This window comes from Hemiscyllium ocellatum, chromosome 13 (genome assembly GCF_020745735.1).
Source record: "Hemiscyllium ocellatum isolate sHemOce1 chromosome 13, sHemOce1.pat.X.cur, whole genome shotgun sequence".
In the NCBI taxonomy this organism is placed as follows: Eukaryota; Metazoa; Chordata; class Chondrichthyes; order Orectolobiformes; family Hemiscylliidae; genus Hemiscyllium; species Hemiscyllium ocellatum.
In genome coordinates, this window is record NC_083413.1 from 75,194,105 (window position 1) to 75,216,761 (window position 22,657).

Sequence of the window (22,657 nt, forward strand, 5' to 3'; positions counted from 1 at the left end):
ACCCGCAGTGGATCTTGAGTTTACTCTAGAGAGCGCCATTCCTAACAACCTACAATTTCTCATCTCCTGAACTTGGGAATGTCCTTCTGGTGGAGAATTGAGAATATTGATTACCTTCAGGCCTGACAGTTTATTTGGATGGCTTGGGTTTCAAACAGCTGGTTAGATAGATAGTACAGTGAGCTGCTCAGAGAAGGACAGAGTTCAAATCTACTTGGGATTTTTAGCCACTGATCATAATCCTTGGTGCAGTTTGAAGTGAAAAGAATAAATGAGATAACCTAGTGCTTTCTACTGGGGCAGAGCTTCTCAATGTGTCTCCAGTATCTGCACACTGCTGTGCCTTGTTAACACTCTCAGAACTGAGCACTCCCTTCCTCCCCTCCTCACCTCCACCATAATGAGGTGGGTTTAAAACTAAACCTAGTTCAAACAACTGTGTGCATACTGAAATCTGAGATAGATGGAACAGCAATCTGTAATCCTGTGCTTTTCATATCATGGCTAAGATTTAGGGCTCTGTGCATTAAGTGTGGTGCTGGGCATCTTCAGCAGTGAATAACCCTCTCTCCACATCAACAATAAAGCTGACTGGATCAAGACTCAATCATGCATTGACAGCTGACCAGCAGGTTTCTAGGCCTATTGGGTGCCTTGACACTGAGGTTCTGCCTTGCCAAAAGCTGCTGGCCAGTCAGAGGAGTTGGAGACCCTTAGTGGAAGCCAGGCCCACACAGTCAGGAAGGAATGTACCAGTGAGAAGATAAATGCTGTGCTTTGGGAGCTTACATTGAGAGAGAATCAGAGACAGGAATCTCGGCAATGCCAATCATCTGATTATTCGTCCTTTCCACTGCCTCAACAGGAAAATCCTGCCCCATTTCTCTTAGTTGTTTCACAATCTCAAAGCCTGCTAAAGTCACAGATTCATATAGCACAGAAGAGGCCTTAAGCTCGTTGGGTCTATGCTGACCTATCTACACTGATCCCACTTTGCAGGACTTGGCCCATTGGCTCGAATGTTATGACATTTTAACGTGCTCATGCATGCAATTTTTAAGGGTTGTGCAGTTTCCCCACCCCACTATCTTCCTGCACCTTCCCACTATACTATGTCTTTGTTTCTCAACTGATGTTCATCCATTAACCCTCACCTTGAGCTCTGTCATGCATCTCAGTCAGCATCCTGTGTTACCGACCGTCTCAGGTAACATTATTTCACTTCCATTACATGCTTGATATTAATAACTCCTCCCAAATAAAACTGAGTCACTGACTGAACCTCTACTGATGTTAACCCAGCTCCCTTACACTGTCACTGAATAACCCTTGAGCCCCCAGCATCTCTGGCACCAATGACTAACTGCATCTATCCTGAAGTTCATAAGGTTCCCTCGCACCATCACCCACTAACTCTTCCCCATTGCTGTGTTGCTAACTTTATCTGTCCTGATGTAAGTCCAGGATCCCACACATTATCTCTTAGTCACACTCAGCACCCTGTGTTACTGATTGCATCTGTATCTATGCCAATTCGGTGCATTCACCATCAGGTTTATGAAATCACTGTGAGAATATAGTCATTGCTCATGCTTTTATTAAAATGCTAAATAATAGAGCAGGCAGAGCCAATGGATGTAACAATACTTCTTAGGAGCTATTACTTTGGAACTGGTAATTTAATATGGAGTCTCCCTTTTTTGAGTGATATGGTGAAAACAACAAGAAGTAACTTAGTCTTGGTGGCAGAGATGAAAGGGACTAAGAGGTAAAGTAGAGAAACTGGGGTTGATTGATGGCTGAAAGTTAAGCCCCTTGAATGCTTTCTTTAGTGTAGAACCACTGCCTATATCAGCAGTGGGTCCATCACTCTGACTGGACTTTCCTTTCTGATCTGCAAGGTGTACACACCCATGCCATTTCCAAGTAAGCAGAACTTCCTGGTGGATAAAGGATCTCAAGCATTGATGGGTAGGGGAAGAGAACATTTCTGTAATGTCACTTTTCCTTGATCAATAGTGCTACAGGGACAACAGACTCAAGCCTGTGGCGAAGTTGTGGGAAAACGATGTGTTAAAGCAAATATTTGAAATTTTATTATTTTATAAGAAGTGGTTCAGGAATATTCCTTTCTGTTCTATCATGAGTGGTTTCTGGTGCGTTTCAACTTTATTGAAATAAAATAAATAGTTTCGGACCAAGTGCAGACTTTATGGGTAATTTCCTCGGCTCGAGAAAATGCTCATTAAGACTGATGCTAAATGGATGCACACTCTTGAAGTAACCGCGTTGACAGTAAAGCTCCTAAACTAAGAACCAACGGCAAATAAAACTCCAGCATCTCAGCCTCATTATTACTGTACAGTAGATTATTTGATGTGTTGGTCATGTACAGGCAATGGTTTTAGGCCAGAAGCAGACCACCATTCACTGACATCCTCATATTCTTTATATGATCACCAACACATGTGAGATGGTCACTTAGAATTAAACGTCATTTGGTTTTTCTCCCCCACTGCAATTCTGTAAGAGTTTGACTTCGGCAATATTGGAGAAAGGGCTGGCCCGTGCTGGGATTCCTCTGGAGCCTTAGCCCCTGATGTTCCTGGGACCACTCTGGGCTGCATGGCCTAAAGTAAAAGAAAGAGAGACAACACCACAACAGGAAGTCCTGTTTCCCAAAATACAATTCTGAAAGGCCACAATGCTGTAACTGATCCTTCTTCCCAAGTCCTCCAAACTGTCCCTGGAGCAAGTTCCCAATGCTCCAAGACAAAGGTGATTTTCTCAGCCAGCAGTGAAGTGGGTAGGGGTGAATCAACTTGAGATTTATTCTGTTTTTCCCTTTCCGCCCAGCAACATGACAAAACTATCTGCCTGTCCTGGGGCACCTCCTCTCCTAACATGGCTGTCTTCAGATGACAGGTAATCACACAGAGCAACACCGGTGAGGTACTAGCATCCTGCACAGTGCTGTTCAGGAAACCAAAGCCGAGCCAATAAATGCTCTCTGCAGTTTTGAACTGTGGATTCACACTTACTGGTAATAAAAGGAGAGTTGTAATTATAGTTCTTGCATGTCTCAGCACCTTCTGGGATATAAATTCTACTGGATTGGGTGATCTGATCTAGTTTGATCTGGTCACAACGCGAGCAACTATCTCTGAAAATGGTTGAGTCTAAAGCCGAAAGGTTGGTATTCAACCCAGTCAGGAATGTACCTGACGTGACTCCCTGCTCAATACATAGTCTCAATTCTGACACTGCTAGGAAAGGGAGACAAGGAGATGTCTAAAGGGAATGAGATAGAACGCTTTTAAAGATGACAGGGCTAATGAGAGATGACGAGTAGGGAGCAGTGCAAAAAGCAATCAGATACATGGCCAGATTATCTATTTTAGGGGTTAGTTGAGAGATGAATATTTGCCAAGCCTAGAGAAGACCTGCAGCGCTTCTTCGAAACAATGCCATTGAATCTTTAAGTTGAGATGAGAGGACTAATATCTCATTTGAAAGACAGCATGTCTGACAATGCAGCATTCCATTAGTACTGTACTAAACTGTTAGCCTAGATTACATGCTCAAACCTTTAGAGTTAACTTTGAGCCTACAGTCTTTGGGTGTGAGGGCTGTCACTGAGCCAAGACTGATATTTTGGCCAAAAGGTCAGAACTAGAGTAATAGCAAACATCTCACCAACAGAATCATTACTTGATTGATATAATGACTATTATTCACCAACATAAAACTTTACCCTGATAGGGAATAGCACTGCTGACAAAGGGACTCAGTGGAGACTTTATTTCCACTTTCTGTACACAATCAGCTTCAAGTTGCATCGAAGAATATTTCATATTGACAAACTAAAAGGGCCTATTTGCTGATATTTCAGGATATTCGTGAAGGACAAATTCACTTCCAAGTTTTGCACTGATTTTTGACTTCCAGTACTCCCTGCATTGGACACATCAAGAATTAAATAAGGGGTAAGCCTCCCTTGAAAAAATACTCTGAGGTCAGGGACTCCCGAAACCGGGATAAAAACTCAAGCACCAGCCACATTTTGAACAGCGTGACCTCTCCCCTCTCACGACACTCTTCCAGCATCACTTTACCTTTGACCCTCAGATAGCATCCCTGATTTCCTGTTGTGATGTTATGAATAGTGCACTTAAACAGTGCTCCCAGCATCTTCTGTTTTCTTCAATTAAAAAAAACAAGTCATTCTAGCTGCTGTCTAAGCCATTCCTTGTTTTGTTTTTTCCCCTGAAACATAACAACTGACAAGGGTGACGTTAGCAATATTAGCAACAGATTTATGTTTGAGGGCAGGTGAATTAGGTGGCCTGCAAGATGCCTGAACTTAAGGCCAACATTTGAACGCACTGAAAGACCTCACTGTAATCTGCTCCATCCTTCGATATTGCCTGCAGTAAACAGCTCTGGATTGTCAAGTCCACTATGAGTGGACCAATTTTGGATTGACTGCACTGGTCAAGCTCTGAACATGCTTGATTGTTCAGGTTTGATCAAGGCACACCCACAGATATAAAGATACAGTATTTCTCTTAAAGGCCTTTGTCATAATTAGTTTGGGCCCTGACCCCCACTTGGATATTACATGTTTACCTTCTTAAAATTTGCACTATCACTGCAACCAAACTCAAATCTGAAAGAAAGAGGCTCCACATTTTACAATAGCTTTTCTGTTCGTTTTGATCTTCATACTGTCTCACTGCTTATCTTGGATAGTCCTCTCCATGAACATGACTGTGAAGTGTAGACCGTTCCTGTCCTCCAAAGTTGTCCCAATTTTTAAAATCTCAGCTTCAAATTCTGTCCAACCTCTGCAGAATTGTTTTAGTTACACAGCTCTCTGCATTTCTGTACATGTTCTTCACATTTCCTTCCATGATTATAAAGTCCTTGAGCTCACTCCAAGGCAATCAACAGGTTTTTGACCTAAAAAGCTGACCTCGAGCAGAAAGCAGTGTCACAGAATAGCAAGTTTAATCATCATGCAATGCATACTGTATCATTAAAGGGAAGAAAGGGAAATTAGGGGTAAGGGGGACGTGTCAGACACAAGCAGAAAGCAAGAGTGCATAAATGAAAGAGGGACAGAAAGAGAGAGAAGGCAAGGAGTTTGAGAGAAATGGGGAAGAGAAAGGAAGAGAAAATGAAAGAGAAGGCAGAATGGAGTGGGATTTGGCAGATCAGGGAAGTGAAAAGAGAAAGGTAATTGTAGAGGGACAATGAGTGATGGAAGAAAAAAGTCATTGAGGAGAAAAAGAGAAATCCTAAGGAAGTCTCACATTTCTGTAACAGTTCAATCTGTTCTGCCTCTTGGAGGCATCTAAAGCTCATTGAATTCCACCAAATCATTTAGCCAATCACCTGGTAGAGCCCATTGCAGATCCTCCCAATATTTACCCTATTGATCCCCTTCCAAAGAGTGAAGGTGAAGATAAATAGCCTTTGTAGTGACTGCTGTCAAGTAGGTAAAGCAAATTAAAGGAAATTGGGATTTCTTTCCTTGAAGGATATTGGTGAGCAACATTGATTTTATGCCAATCACCACTACAGACTCCAACATTTAATTCCACGTTATTTTAACTAATTGAATATTAGACTTCCCCAGCTGCCAATAGTGGAATTTGGTCTGAGGGCTATGGATCACAACTGCAGGTCTCTGGATTAGCAGTAGTTACATGACCACTATGTTTCCTTACACTCTATAAATGCACTGGAAGAGAAATGAATATCAGGGATATATGGCAATCATGCGATAGCACAGTTTCCCAATCTACATTTGTTTTCAGTGAGATTCCCTGATAGGATTCTGTGCTCTGCTCTTTTATCTTCACTCCAATGGTCAGAATTTTAATGAAAAATCCAGCCTAGTCAAGATACAATTGAATATTTGAACAAATCATAGCTGGCAATGTGTGGAATAATCTCAGTATATTTGATCTTCCTACCGCAAAGTCTCACCCTCCCATGTGTCTATTTTGAGAGTATTAATTTGCTTTGTATCAGAGGTTAGATTCCACACTCAGTGGTTGTCAGGGTGAGCAATTTTCTAATCACCATCATTATAGCACCTTTAATGTTTATCTCAACTCACTGCCTCCGACTCTTCAGCATTTTTCCCAATGATCCTAAGTCAACTTCACTACGATTATTCTCTCCATCTTCGGTTTCCCACACCAATCCAGCCAAGTTCAATAAATAGAGTCTTGTCTTTTTCATGAGTACTCTTGAGTACTTTATATGGAGCACTCAGTTTGAAGACTCATCTGTCTGTTTGCTCCAGCCATTCCCACCTTATTCTCTTTAATTTTGCCACTATTTGTACTCCTGTTACTCATCTGTCTGATGTGACAATCTGAAATAGAGCCACCATGTGGAGCCTAACACCTTACCTCCTTGGAAACACTAAGTTGCACAGTTGAGCTCTTTTGCAGTCACTTTGTTGTGAAACACACACCACAGGAGGCTAGTTGGTCCAATGCCAATCATTCAACTGTTACTCGGCAACTCGCTGTCTGCTCCCCCCACCTCCTTTTCACTTTGGTCAATTCTGCAAAGGGATTCCCCACCAGCCAACCATCTTGATAATATCCAGGTCTTGATTTTAAACTGCTTTTCTACTTTCCAAATGGGAACAGACTGGCAAATCTTTGAATTCACACCAGCAATCAGGGCGATGTCAGTAAGTCACACTCATTGAGAATTTATGGTTGCTCTTCACCTCCATTCTATTACTGTTTAGAAAAGCTGCAAAATCACTGTCCATCTCTCCTCTAGTCCCCATTCACTGTTTCTAGGATTTGAATGTTTTGTTTAATTGTTGCTGTTTTCATCTACTGTATATACATTTTGAAAGGGATTGAAATGGCTTCGACGACAGGCCAATAAGCAGGAATACTGTCTCTTTGAACAAATGCAATCTCACAATTTCGCAATAAAGACATTTTAAAAGGAGCACAAATATCATTGGAGGGCACAGCAGGTTAACAGGCACAGGACACGAACAGGGGAGTAAATAAAACCGAAACAAGTGATACCAGTGAGTGTAACAAAAGAAAAGGACTGGACATAAACTGGAAAAAGAGAGAGAGTGAGATAGAGAGAGTGAAAGAAAAGTTCACTGTGTACCTATTGTCATTTCCATGTGTTATGCTTTTAGTGAAGACAACCCAGAGACAAACACAAAAGGGGAAAAAAAAGAAAAAAAATGTCAGAAGTTTAGTCCTTAGGACGCTAGATGCCATGTCAGTAATACCGACTTGAGCAACAGTAGGTGGGAGGGTGGTGCTGGTGGTGGAGGAAAGGAGGGATGGGGTGGGGGCAAAATTTGACCCTCCACCACATCTGAGTACAGACTACCAATGAGCATCACGTGCAGTTTCCTCTGAGGCCAATAGAAATTCTGCAAAGACCTGAATGGTGAATTGGTTGGGGCACAGGACACACTGTCAGTATCGGGCTGAACCATCAGATGAAATTGAGGAGGAAGCTGGCCATAAATATGTTGCAATCTCTTCCAATCACTGCTGGTGGGAACAGTCCTCCTCTGGGAGTGATTTAATCCATCACTCCGAGTTATACACCGAGTTAGTCACCATTATATTGCATGGTTCAATAGTGAATAATCCTTACCCTGGTGAGGAAGTAGCAACTTGATGCTGTCACACAGTTAAGTACCCGTAACCAGCAACTCCGCACAGCTACACCATGATAATGCTAATCCTATTGGACCAACAAGAACCCTGTACAATGGCACAGTGAATAATCCTTAGCCCGGTTAGTCAATGGGAACACTGGTTATTGGCAATAGTAAGCGACCTCACCTTGCTGTTTCTTCCAGGTATCTGGAATTGAAGTCAGGAGGAAAGGTTTACAAAATTGATTTTGTTTTCTTGACAAAACAATGAACTTTCAAGGTAACTATACAGAGGTGACGTTTTCCAAATTGCAAAAAGTGTCCAGAACATTGTTCTCTACTGCCATCAAACACCAACATGTATAAGTTAAAAGTAGGAAATAGGGAGTAGGAAGGGACGTTGGTGTTTTTACACAAAAGGTAGGAGACTTGAGGAACGCTTGAAAGGTCATTGAAACACACAATGTTAATCAGTGTTCAATCGCTAACTGCAGATATAATTTGGGAAAGAAAGATTGGCATAAATGGCAATGAGTGATCTCAGAAAACTGAACTGGCTTGTTTGATCAAATTGTTATTTTCAGTATTTAAGACTCATATCATGAACAGCAATTTCAGGTGTAGCCTTTGCATAGCTGAACAAATAGATAAGCAGATTAAATGATGAGTAAATCCTGCCTGTGATGAATTAAATCAGAAATGGTGATGAACTCTTACCCTGCTGAATTAACAGGAATTTTCCACAATGAGGGATTCTTACCATGGGTGTTAACAGGAATTTTACACAGTGAGGAATTCTTATGCTGATGTGTTAACAGGAATTTTGCACAGTGAAGAATTCTTACCCTGATGTGTTAACAGGAATTTTGCACAGTGAGGAATTCTTACGCTGATGTGTTAACAGAAATTTTGCACAGTTACAACTTGGAAACTCTATCCTGCTGAATTAACAGAAATTTCACACAGATTTTAGTGGGAAATCAATAATGATAGGGTGAGGAACACTAACCTTGATGAATAATCAGAAACTTCAGACAATAACTCAGTTAAAAATCTAACCCTGCTGAATACAGAAGAACTCTGTTCAATTACATAGTGAGCAAATCTATCCTGCTTAAGAAAGAAAGAGTTCCACACAATTACACAGTAAATAACTTCATCCAGCTGAATAAATAAAAGTTCCCTCAAGTGAATAATGCTTATTGTACTTGGTAAACAGGGACAAAATAGACAAGAACTTCTGCAATTATAAAAGGGGGAAAGATGTGCTTTATTTGGCTCTGATTAAAAATATAATTAGTCAAGGAATGGGGTGTCATAATCAAGAAATGACTGAATAAAGCTTAGAGTCTATACTTATCTGTGACAAAGTGCAGACTCTCAGCCTCAACCTCAACTGATATGTAAAGCAACTATGGTTGTCCAAGACTTAACCTATTTATCAGTGGAGTGATTTTAAAAAGTCAGTGACGGTGCAATCCAGTGGCACTTGCTCAGTAATAACATGCTCATGGACACTTAGGTGGGATTCTGCCAGGGGCGATTCAGCTCTTGGCCTCATTACAGCCTTTGTCCAAACACAGACAAAAGAGCTGAACTCCAGAGGTGAGATGATAGTGACATTTTTGACATCAAGGTAGCATTTGAGTCTGTATAGAATCAAGGAGTGGGTGCAAAACTGGGGTCAATGTGAATCAGGGATAAGTTGGCATCATATATAGCACAAAGGAAGATGGTTGTGGTTGTTGGTGATCAATCATCTCAGCTTCAGGACATCTCCGCAGGAGTTTTTCAGAATAGCTTCCCAGCCCAACCATCTTCAACTGCTTCATTAATTTACTAATTTCATTCAATCATAAAATTTGAAATGGGGATGTTTTCTGACAATTGCACAATGTTAGTACCATTTGCAACTCCTCAGATCCTGAAGCAGTTTGAATTGCAATGCAACAAAATGTCCACAGCATCCAGGCTTGGGTTGTTAAGCTAACAGTAACCTTAGCAAGTGTCGGCAATGACACAACTCAAACAAGCGAGAATCTAATAATTGTTCCTTGACATTCAACGGCATTGCAATTGCTGTATCTCCCACCATCAACATCCTGTGAGCAACCACTGATCAGAAAGAGAACTTGACCAGTGTGGATTTCCTGCAGGTGCTCTGGTTTCCTGCCACAGTACAAAGATATGCAGGCTGGGTGGACTGGCCTTGCTGAAGTGCCCATTATGCCCAAGGATGTACAGATTAGGTGGATTAGCCATTAGAAATGCAAGTTTACAGAGATATTGATGGGCTGAATGACCTGCTTCCACATTATAGGGATTCTATGATTCTACTACATTAAGACTGTGGCTACAAGCGCAGGTCAGAGGATATGAATTCTATAACTCATCTCCAGTCTCCAGTGCCTGTCCACCATCTACAAGGCACAAGTCTACGATTGGAATACTTTCCACATATCTGGATGTGTGTTGCGACAACACTCAACACCATCCATGGCAAAGCATGATTAACACTGCATCTAACTCCTTCAAAATCACTCCCTTCACAACCAATGCACAGTAGCTGAGGTGTATGCCATCTGAAAGATGCAGAAAAGCAACGTAGCAACCCACTCTGTCTCCTTCAACAGCACCTTTCAAAACTGCAATCTCTACCACCTGGTGGGACCAGGGTAGCAATTGTGTGGGAAAGGCTGCTCTCCAAGCCACACACAGTCCTGACTTGGAACTATAATCTGTGTTCTTCACTCTTGCTGGGTCAAAATCCTTGAACTCCCTTCCTAACAGCACTGTCAGTGTCCCTACCAACATAAGAACTGCAGTGGTTCAAGAAGGAAGATCATTACGCTTTCACAGGGGCAATGAGGGATGGCAAGTGTTAGCCTAGCCAGTGATGCCACATCCTGTGAACTTCAAATGCAGTACTGGGTAATAGTTTTTGACTGGCCCATGAGCAGTTGTTTCAATATATCATAGCTTGTACTCGAGTTGGCCCATTTTGTGGTTGGACTAAATTTCTTGGAATGACATAAAACCTTTCCACAACATGATTTACTGAAGTCTACCGCAATTGAAAGCACAGACAGCATAACATTTTAAACACACGCATTGAACTCTCATACTCTCCGGCGAAAATAAAAACTGAACAAAATGAAGGAGCAGTGAAAAAGCTTGCCTTGACACCGCCTCCCCCCCAACCCTCAATCCCACAAATCTTTAGCAAAACGCCAGTCAATTTATCACAACCATTGCAATGCCACATGCAGCGTTTGGCTTCCTCAGAGCTCATGGAATTGGGCTTCAAAACCGAATCAAACTGGTAATGCCTGGCAGGTCTTTGCAGAATGTGGTGAAGAGAGGAAAAAGTGAAAGGAAACGAACAATCCAAATAAATGAAGATTAAATCAAAGAAGAGCAAAGGTTTCAATGTGATTTCAATGCCTGAAAACTGTTGGGAAATAAATGCTTTAAGGAGTTAAAACAAAAAATACCTAGGCATATCCGAATCAAGAAATTGCCTGCAAAAACACAAAAACAATACCTTGTTAGTAGACTCAATAAAGTATCGAAGGTGACTGTAACATCATAAAGCAAAGCACGTATGGAAGCTTCACGTTTCAGCAGACCCTGAGCACCATGACACCGCAAAGCTATGCTCTATGAGATAGAAGGTCACTAATATTCATGAAGTAACGTTGTTCGGGACCATCTTACTGAACAGTTAAAGGCCTTGTTTTTTTTGGAAAACAATGTTTCAATTTCTGGATAATGAACACAACATGTGAGTGTGATCCCAATACCAGGTTACATGTGCCTTTGTCTCTTGCACTACAGCAGAATTCACCCTCTAGTAGAGAATCTGGCTACAGATGACTGTTTTAAAAAGGCAATCTATACGTTATGTTGAAGTTAGATCAGAAGCTATTGGGTGGTAGATGGGGGAGGCAAAGTTTAGACTTGCATATCTTTGCATTAGACACTATGTTTGGAGTGAAAATCTGAACAGAAAGTGGGAGAGGGCGGTCCAGGATGTGGGGACAGGAGTTTATGAACAACTGCTAGGATGCTGAAGTTTTCTACATCCCATGAGACAAGGAACTGTGGGGCTCTTAATTTACTAATTATGCTGATTGACTTGTATTATTATGTCTTATAAAAGTATTTACTGGAAAGTTGGCTTGCTAATGGTCTGGGAAAACTCACTGTTGTGCCTGACCGATCATAACTAATCTTTTGTGGCAGCTATTTTCCTGGAAAGGATGTTGTCTAAATCTGATTGGTATTTGCTTACCACTGCTGCACTGCAGAAAGATTGTCTGCCTACTCTGGGCACAATATTTTCCAAACCATCCATACTATCCTGGTGAGAACCTATAAGGTCAACTTACTTATGGATGCTTCACTCATTCTGAGGTGTTTAGTGACCTTCTATGTCTGTGGCAGGAGTAATGTCCATAGGATGCATGTGACAGGGATGAAGCAGGAGTTGACTTCGGCCTTTCACCTTTTGGTGCATTAGAATCTTCGCTGTAGCTGCTAATATGAGAAAAGCGATCACAAGTAGCACTCTCACACACCCACTTGCGCACAATCTCACGTTCACACTCATGCTCCCTTCCACACATTCTCCTCATGAACAAGTCTTGTCTCACCCACACAGGCTCACCCATATTCGGACACACTCATACACAGGCTCACTCATACCCCAAAACACACATTCATATTGACACATAGACACACTCGTATTAATTCAAACTCAGAAACAAATTCAGATTCACATACATCACACATAAACACACACTCCTTCATATTCATTCAAACTCACTCAATACATACAACAAATATTCTCTCACACAAACTAATCAATTTTATAGTTATGATTAGATTACTTACAGTGTGGAAACAGGCCCTTCGGCCCAACAAATCCACACCGACCCTCCGAACAGCAACCCACCCAGACCCATTCCCCTACATTTACCCCTTCACCTAACACTACGGGAAATTTAGCATGGCCAATTCACCTAACCTGCACATCCTTGGACTGTGGGAGGAAACCGGAGCACCCGGAGGAAACCCACGCAGACACGGGGAGAATGTGCAAACTCCGCACAGACAGTTGCCCAAGGCGGGAATTGAACCCGGGTCTCTGGAGCTGTGAGGCAGCAGTGCTAACCACCTTGCTGCATTATGGAAGGTTATCCTTTGTTACAAGCCTAACCATTTTCACATGTAGAAGAAAGGGTTGGGAAAACAGCCAACACAATTATCTCTGGAAAGAGCTCTTCCAATTGTTGCTGACTTACGTTGCTCATCTGTAATTTTCTTGAACCTACTTTTCCCTCACTTCCCTAGGCTTATAATTTTAATGCATTCTTTTTATTAACCTACTTAAGCTGCATTTTATGGGTATCAGGAAATCCTGCAGTTGGAAGCTGGTAACAAATAATCGATGTGGTTTCGCAGCACTGCTTGTGGGCTGGGACCAGCAACAATGTTCCTTTTCTGCCCTGTGATCACCAATTCACCCATCTATCTCTACATTCCCCTATCATCAGACACTTCCACTTGACTGCAAGTACCTCAATTGCTCCGGAATCCTCACCCTCAACCCAAACATACTCCCCCTTCACCAAATTCAGATATGGATGTGATTCGTCCCTCCTGACTGTGACGCCTACCTGTATCAAAGAGATTTCTCTCACAGACTATGATCTGAGTTCTCACCAATAAGGTTATGTACTGCACACCTCTACCACTCCTTCACTCCCATGTCCCAGAACAGAAACAGCACCTAAGCATGATCACTTGCCCCTCCTCCCTTTCTTCTCTCTGCTCCTTAGCTGCTGTCTTGTGTCAGTTCTCCTGCCCAACGGATGGGCGGACTATTAACCAGACTTGCTGGTGGGTGGGACACCTAGTGAGAAAATGTAGAAGGTATGATGCAGTTAATTTTAGCAGGGCATCCAGGGAGCTTGTTCTCTTACCATAAACCCATCCAGATTCCCCATAAATATAAGGTCTCTCCTATCTACCACTAACAAACTGTTAATCCTAATGCCATACTGTGAAAGGACAGTGTCTGACCCACTGATCCTGAGCTCTACATTTCGAAAGGACCTATTTGATGCTTGGAGCAAGCTTAGCATAAGCAAGTCTGGCGTAAAAGCAATGCCTCACTTCAGTTCAGTTACTTTTACTCTAATGCACCTGGGTATGGGGAAGTGGTCATAATGTTCTGTGAAACCTCCAAAATGTGAGAAAAAATGAACAATATTCAGAAATTCCTGAGAGACATTAGAGAAAAGGATAACAAATAATATCGCTGCAATGAAAACGACATTTACCAATACTTCCTTCATGATTTTACAATATCAATGGAATGATTGAACTCTTCCCACTGAGTATCCCTATGCTGCCCAGTGCGACATTAATCTCTCTTATAGACTCTACTATTACTCTGAAAGGAGGTACTGCTCACTCTGTGCATGTCACTGTCTGGCCTTGTCCCTCGAACTGTGTGAAGGACATGTCCAGGGACTCAGCAAAGAAATTCAAATCTCAGTAAGTGTATGTTAAAAATTAATATATTAGGAGTGGGAAGGAGGTTCTTTTCATTTAAGTGGGAACTGTCTTGCAGAATGTGTTAGCATGCAAAGATTCTGAAGGAGTGGCATAGATAGGATGAAGAGACAATTGAACATGTCAATGGAAAGAAAAGATTGAATCATATGATGACAATATGGACTAAATCTGTGGAATAAACTAGACTTGGTGTGTCTAGACTTCACTCTGTGGTGGTGGTGATAGGGATGGCAATACTTACACTGTATTTGTTGATATGATTGGTGGTGTTAATATTTATTTCTGCTCCCCTATTCCCACCACCTTGTGTGTGTTTCCATCACCTTCCGTATGATTGGTGAAATAGCGTCACTAATCTTTAAAACTCCACAAAAGCAAGAAAAGCACATTCCACTTCACAGTTAGAAAGCCAATAAAACTAAGTCACTAAAAATCCACTAAATGCAGGATAATAGACACCATCCAGCCAGCTACTAAAGAGCAACCCAATCAAAGAGATTAAATAGGTTTACAAAATGACAGAAGCAGCAAAGGTAAGGCATAAAATGACAACAATTTAGATTAAACTATGGTTTGAACTCCATTTTAAAGCACCAATTATTTTGCATATTCAGTAGTATTGAGTTTAAATGATTTCACACTCTCACTTTTATACAGTCTATGGATCTCTGCTCCAATGTGGAGTTGTAATTAATCAAAGGACATGGCATTCTGTAGAGGGGCAACAGGATTCTCTAACCTATCCCGCGTAGGTCCAGAACAGCGTGAGTTCAGCATCAGGTTTTCTGTTATTCTAAACCCATGGTGTACCTACCATTGGAGTATTTAATAAAACTTCACTCTGTTACTAATCTCACTTGGGAGTGTTTGATGGAATAGTGTATAGGCAACTTCATACTTAATCTGTGTTACATATGATGTAGGAATTGGGCAGTATTAGAGGAAGATTTTCTTCTGTATCTAAATTGTGGTGTACCAGGCCTAGAGTTACTTACTGGAACAATATAGAGCAAGCATTAACCTGCTGCTAATCTAGGCTGTACCTAACTTGCGAGTGGTTTTTTTGGGGGGACTTAGAGGAAGCTGTTCCATACACCTAACCTGTAGTGTACCTGAACTGGAAATGCTTCAGACAACAGTACAGAAGTAGTTTGATTGGACATCTAATTCTGTTCTGTACGTCAGGGAATATTCATAGTTAGGGCAGGTTTTGCTGAGTTGCAAAGTCAAAGTTGTGCTGGAAGCAGCGAAAAATTGAAATATTCTACACTCCTGAATAAATAAGAAGCAGTTGGCGATAGGATTCCGTAAATAAGATTACTGAGACTTTAGAGGAGAGATCTGGAAATCATTTAAAAATATTGACAAAACATACTACGCAATTTGCAGTTCGCATACACTAAACAGTGTCAAAGTGGGCACAAGTGACTCTGCTGTTTAATACGTACCGATCCTCCAGGGTTGGGTGGGTGTAACCAGCAGTTAGAATATTCAGGGACAGGATGTTGGGATCGATGACAGAATCGTCCGACTCTGGTGTACTTCGGATTCGACCTATCGACAGAGACAATTCAAAATTCTTTACTGAAGCGAACGACATTCATGAAACCTGACACCATCTGAGACAAATATCTGCCTTGATTGGCCCTCAATGCGTCACCTTCCACATTCCATACCCTTCACCACCAATGCACAGTGACAGCACCATCCACAAATGCTTCTTAAGTGAATTGAGGACTTCCACCAAAACCAACAAACCAGGCAGTGAATTCCAGACACCCAGCACCATCTGGGTGAACATGTTTTTCCTTATGTTCTCTCTAATCTTTCTACCAATCACCTTAAATTTGTGTCCCCTGGTAATTGACAACCTTTTGAGGTGAAACAGGTCTCTCCAAGCCCCTCATCATTTTGTACACCCCAATTAATTCACCTCTTCAGCCTCTTTTATTCTAAGGAAAATAGCTCCAGACTATCCAATCTGTCCTCATACTTACAGTTTTCAAAACCTAGCAGGAGTCTTGCAAATTTCCTCTGTACTTTCACAAGCAATGATGTCCTTCCTGTAATGTGGTGACCAGAAATATATAAAACTTGTCCAACCACTGCCTTACATAGTTTGTGTATTGCATCCCACCTTTGCACTCAGTATCTTGCCCAATGAAGGGAAGCATCCCAACTGCCCTCTTTACCACTTTATAGACCTATCCTTCCACCTTCAGGGACCTTTGGGCATGCATTCTAAGGTCTCTCACTTCCTCTATATCTCCCAATACCTTACATACTTGTAGCTCATCAGCTTTAGCCTGAATTTTCACATGAATTGAGGCATGTTTGAGATTTCTTTCAAGCCCAAAAACAATTGCCAAAAGTTTATGGCCCATTTTGACCTGAATTTCATTCCCATGAGGTTATCTGTGAGCTGTTCAAATCCCCATGTAACTTCTAATGCCTCTGCCTCTTTGATTGTGTATCTCTGTTTAGTTCCCATCAATGCTGTCAACAGCTTCATGTGTCCCATCAGTCTGCACTTGATTAAGAACTACCCCCAGCCATGTGAATGATGCAGCCATAGCCACCATAGTCTGGGTTGTGATGTGCTAAACAATTAGTAGAAAGTAACGTCTCCTTAATTATTGCAAAAACTGCTGCTGCTCCTTTTGCTGCCCTTTCTTCAGAAGATTAATTATTAGTCCATTAGGGATTTCCTACTTGATTCATCATGCTTAAGAGCTGCTGTTTACAGGCTTTGATGGTGGAAATTCATTGATAGCTCCCTTCTTTCTTAGATCCAGTGCAATGCCATTTTTTTTGGATAATATGCTTTTGGAATGTAATCATTGCTCTGGAGAATGGCATTTTGTAGATTGTATTCTGTGGTGTCTTTAATACATTCCTGATCCTGTAGGTCAGGTTGCTTCCTTGTTTTGCAATGCTTGAGGATGATATTCTTATAACAAATGGTTTTTTTATTTCAATTTTAGGATTCTAGACCTTGTCCCTCAGAACATCTCTGGCATATACATGATCTCAAATGCTAGAGGATTGAAATAACACCATCCAAATGGTGTAATAAATGTAAGTTTACAGGAATGATACCTAGACTTGATACCTAACCTTCTAAATTCTCAAGAAAACAGACCTAATTCTTATAATCTCTCCTCATAACTTAAGGTCTATTTTCTCTAGAATTTAGAAGGTTAGGTGGTGATCTGATGAAAGTCTTCAAGATATTAACAGAAAAAGACAGAGTAGATAAAGATAAACTATTTCCACTGATGGGGATTCTAGAGCTAGATGTTTGAGTCAGAGAGGTAGAGCCAGGCAATTCAGAGAGGTGTTAAGAAGCACCTCTATATACAAAGGGTGGTAGAGGTTTGGAATTCTCTTTCACAAATCACAGTGGTCGATGGATTAATGGTTAATTTTAAATTTGAGATCGATAAATTTTTGTTCAGCAAAGATATTAAGGGATATGAGCCAAAGACAGGTATATGGAGTTAGGACACAGATCAGCCATGATCTTGTTGAATGGTGCAACAGGCTTGAGGAGCTGAAAGGCTTCTATGTTCCGAAATATAGTCAGCATTTTTCACTCTTGGTCTAAGGATATCTATCAAAATCTGCTGTGTCATTCAGTCTCAGAAAAAGCTTTGCTTGTTGCTAATTTTGTCAAGCCATCACTAATAGACAAACTAGGATAGATTTTCCTTCTGAATCTTTCGTTTCATTGAGTGAGACACACAACACCATATTGGTTCTCTATTTGCCTTTGTCAACAGTTATTATCTTTGAGCACCACTGTGTTCCACCTGTCACTGGCAACAGAACCCTTAATTCCAATCATGGTCTGCAACTGAGATGTTAATTTTCCCATTAAAGAATGAGGACATTTCTGGTGATTGTACAAACAGATAGGTTTAGCATCTTTTCTGGAGAATGATGAGAGTCTCTAGATTCAATTTGCCTTAACTTTTAAATAGCATTGGAAATTCTTGCTGAAATTCTGTGCACCTTCGTGTTGAAGTGCCTTACCCTTCAAGATCTAGATTAATAAATGCATTTCCGCTCGAGTGTGAAATATTCTGATTCCTCAATAGATATAATATTTCACTGACATTTCATCCTGTGACTAAATGGCATGGTTATTTACCTACACAACTAAAGATCTGGACTTTGGAACTTTATGCCAGCTGGTCTGTCTGTCTTAGACTTCAACCCTGACAAATTATCTACCAGTATTGAAACTGCTGCTCTTCTGTTGAATTTAAATTCTGTTTCAAAGACCTTCAAGTTCATGGCCCAGAAACTGCTCTGACTCTCTTTAACTTGCCCTAAAATACCTTTGGTTCTGAATCTTTAAAGTTTGAATGCTTTCCATCTTGCATACTTTCCGCTTTCATAGACATTTTCCTTTTGTAAGATCTTCCCTTTGTTTTTGAGATGGCGAAACTTCTTTTAATTGACAATACTTCCCACTGTGCCTCAGATGACCCTGCTTATAGCACTCAGCTGCCCTGCTGTATATTCATTGTACTTGTGATTCTATTTAGTGCCACATCTTGCCCAGTCTAATATAGTTAATGATGTTAATTCCTGCTCTTTTGGCACCCTGCTAGGCTTTGAGAGGGTGATGACTGTGTCAGAAGAATCCGTCCAGTGTTTCCTCACACAATACTGACCGATGCTGTGAACTGATGCTACCTGTGAAGTGAATTGGATCATCTGTTTCAATGTTAAATCCTCCTTGGACTGAAGAAAAGCTGATAACTTCTCATCCCTCAACCAACTGTAATCGCTAATTAATTCATCTTTCACAGCTCTGTACCTGTAACATGCTACTAGATGATAAAAACCCAATAAAATGCCTTCTATTGATTTCCCCATAAGGCTGGGATTTCTAATTAAACCTCTTTCTTTTATACTTGGGGCTAAAGTTCTCCATCAAATGCTTCAATCAATGCATTATCCTCCAGAAACTGCTACTTCTAGAGCTCTTGCTTGTGATGTCTTTCTAATTCTTCAGCTTTATCAAATGGTTGAGACATTAACAAAGTCTCTGCTTGAGCTGCCATCTGTATTTCTAACTGACCTGGCTGAGTACTTGGGCTTTCCCCTTTTATTGTGAAGAGTTTCCATCCAGAGTTGTGCCACTCCAGATCATTGACAGCTTGTGGGCAGGCTTCAAAGTCTTCCCAGATTTTTTACCCACCCCTTTGGGCATCTTCCTGATCTGTAGCCCTTTAATCAAAGCCTTTAGAGGCTTCTTCCCTCCCTTTAGAATCTTTGCATTTTCCCAGCTTTTTTCTCAAGGTCTTTTGAAAGGTTGCCTTGCTCTTCAAAGGCATCCTGCTTTTTTTTCTCTCAGTGGCAAAAGGCTTCCAAGTTCCTTTCCTATCTTCTGAGTCTTCTCTTTCCAGCTGTGTCCCTTTAGACTTAGGTCTAACTTCAGATCCTGGCTCTAGAGGGTAGTTTTTTTCCCCTCGACGCTGTAGTGATTGCAACGAGGTCAGCCGGGTGGACCTCATAGAATATGAGTTCCATGATTGGGGCTGCTAATCTGCTCCAATCAGGGAGCCCTGGCTGACAGATATAAACAGGCGTGTCAGGGCTTCTGTTCACTTTGACAGCTGACTCTGAGGGAGCCAGATCAGTGTCAAGTACAATACTTGTCTAAATAAGGGGTGACTTAGTGACAGGATACTAGCCTCTGTGGGATTATTTCAGCTGCCAATTTATCTTGTGCTTTAAGCCAGTGCTGCTCCCTGTACAGTGAGATACCAGTCTGAGTATCTCCTGGTAGTGGCTGTCCTGAGGTTGATTGAACATTATCCGTAAATAAGATTCTTAACTCCTTCCATATTATAACATTCCTTGACTTACAGAGGTTTTTATGTGCTGTACAGTTGAAGACAAATGTCTTTGAATAGAGTCCAAGACCACACTTTCAATGAGAGCTTTATTTCAATAATTAGACTCCATAAAACTGACTCTCACTGATTACCAGCTCCTAATGCTTACATAAACAATTCTCCTCCAATTAACTCTTTGTAAATACATTCGTCACCTGCCTTTCCCGTTCCATTAGGCCTCAGTATTCTTTTAGACATTATTATGTATAACATCAACATCAAGCACAGGTCTCTGGTGTAGTGTCTCAGACCTCTCCCTTCACACACTCACTCTAGACTGTTACAAATGTCAGAGACATGTGAACAGTTAACACCATCAGGATATGCATGAATCCCATTATACCGCAGTCACCAACTTGAAATTTGACCCTTTCTCTCCCTCCACAGCTGATCAGAAAGGCTGAAGGATTTTTAATTGGATCATTTCTGCTTTGACAGCATGGGGAAGGGGATGGAAATTTACAATGGGTCAGGTGGATGGGAATCTCATTGTAATGTCAGAATTGAAATTGGCATGGTGGCCTCCACATGGTGGCTGTTGATAAGCACTGAGCCGACAAATCCACCTTTTTACCACAGACATGGAATATATTCCCTCTGTCAGGATGCTCATCTGATACTGACATAGTCACTGACGCACAGCTATTTGTCCTTTGAACAATGCTGCAGCTTCTGGGTTTTTGTTTCAAAACATCATTGTTGGATATACAAACAGAAACAGTGACATCAGTTCACTTTCCACAGACTTACCAACCACCAATTCTCTCACTTCCTTCCAACGTATGTCACTTCCTGTCTCATGTACAATGGTAATTGTGATCCGTCTCTGGATTCCCTATTAAAATCCAAGAATAAAGACTTACGTCAGGCACCAGCCACACCTAATTGCAATACCACATAAAGACAGACTGACCTGAGACATTCCACAACAGTAGTGGGGTCCAGATATAAAAATTCAAGTCGTCAAAGGAGGGACCATAGCAATACATTCTTTAGCTTTCCTTCAAGTGCTACATCTGTGCTGAAGTTGAGCTGAGTACAACAGTTCTAGTTGCCCAGCTATAGGAAGGACATTATTAAATTCGAAAGGCTGCAGAAAAGATTTACAATGATTTTGCCAGGACCAAAGGATTTGATTTCTAAGGAGAAGCTGGACAGGCTAGGATTTTTTTCACTGGAGTGTAGGAGGTTGAGGGTTGACCTTGCAGGAGTATATAAAATCATGAGTGGCATCGATAAGGTGAATAGCAAAGGTCCTTTTCCCAGGGTAGGGCAGTTCACAGCTAAAGCACATAATGCCAAGGTGAGAGGAGAAAGGTTTAAAAGAGACCTCAGGGGCAACTTTTTAACCTAGAGGGTGGTTCGTATGTGGAATGGTTTGCCAGAGGAACTGTTAGATGAAGGTACAGTTACAACACTTAAAAGATATTTGGACAGGTACATGAATAGGAAAAGTTGAGAGAGATATGTGGCAAATGCAGGTAAATGGGATTGGCTTAGTTTGGGAAACCTGGTCAGCATGGACAAAGTGGACCAAAGGATCTGTTTCCATCCCATATCACTCTTTGACTCCATGGTTCTTTGAAAGGTTGGGACAACCAGAGGTGGTTTTGATTACAAATGATGTAATGCCATTTGTTGGACATCATAATGTCATTGTATTAACAAACACTTCGGGTCCATCAGTGCTTCCCAAACTTTTTCCCAGAGTGATCACACTTTGAGGTTTGACCATTGTCATTGTCCCTTCAGTGAGAGCAATGAGGATCAGGGAAAGGGAATTGCTGGGACCTGTGAGACCAGGCAGACTTCTAAAAATCTATCTTTCTCATGGGCATATTTTGGAGCAGGAATCCGGACTCAAAGGTTGCTCCCGTAGACTTAGTCCACCATTAAAAAAGAGCAAGGATTTAAAGGACCTCCCAGCTGTGAACACTCAGTCAAAGGTCCAGAGAACCACTGCTGCCTATCACAATCACAGAAACTCACCTTGTGACCCCACTCGTGGGTACATTATAAAACTTAGAGGCAGCAGTCAGCATTTTAGTCTACAACATGCATTGTCATTGGATAAATCGCTGAACTGCAGGTTCAAACTTGTAAAATTTAGCCACTAAATATCAGAATGCATGCAAAGGTGGTCTTTAGTTATACTTCTGAAGCTACCAAAATCCAGAAGCTCCTATTGTTAAGACTTAGCATTCATCAGGTTGTTGTAGTCGTCTTGTTCCTCTCTCAGTAATATAATTCTCATTGACAACAGTACACAAAGTCAATGTGTCCAGTGGACTTCCTCTCACACTCTGCATGACTGTTGATACGTCACTGGACCAAACCAACATGGCACCTTTCATTTTGCCTACTTACTGTTCATCAACATGGTGAGCATTATTGCAAAACAGTAACCCCCTTGATAGTGTGGTCATAGATAGCTGCAGTAATAAAGGTGGATCTGATCAGGAGAGGAATGAGGAGAAGCCTTGTGCACTTA

At 41.3% G+C, this 22,657-nt stretch overlaps 1 protein-coding gene across 18 annotated transcripts in view; it reads right to left on the reverse strand.

The window, feature by feature from the left end:
- The window catches only part of kif1aa (kinesin family member 1Aa), a 299,164-nt gene that overhangs the window by 26,662 nt on the left and 249,845 nt on the right, over window positions 1-22,657 (reverse strand). For 9 of the 18 annotated variants that reach the window (XM_060834323.1, XM_060834317.1, XM_060834315.1 and 6 more), the window contains 2 exons: window positions 20,917-21,001; window positions 15,703-15,808 (listed from right to left, as the gene is read on the reverse strand). In XM_060834323.1, the coding sequence (XP_060690306.1) occupies window positions 15,703-15,808; window positions 20,917-21,001 (191 nt within the window). Of the gene's footprint in view, window positions 1-7,161; window positions 7,186-11,163; window positions 11,191-15,702; window positions 15,809-20,916; window positions 21,002-22,657 lie in introns of all 18 variants that reach the window. The other 9 variants (XM_060834316.1, XM_060834309.1, XM_060834305.1 and 6 more) reach the window with 2 other exon arrangements.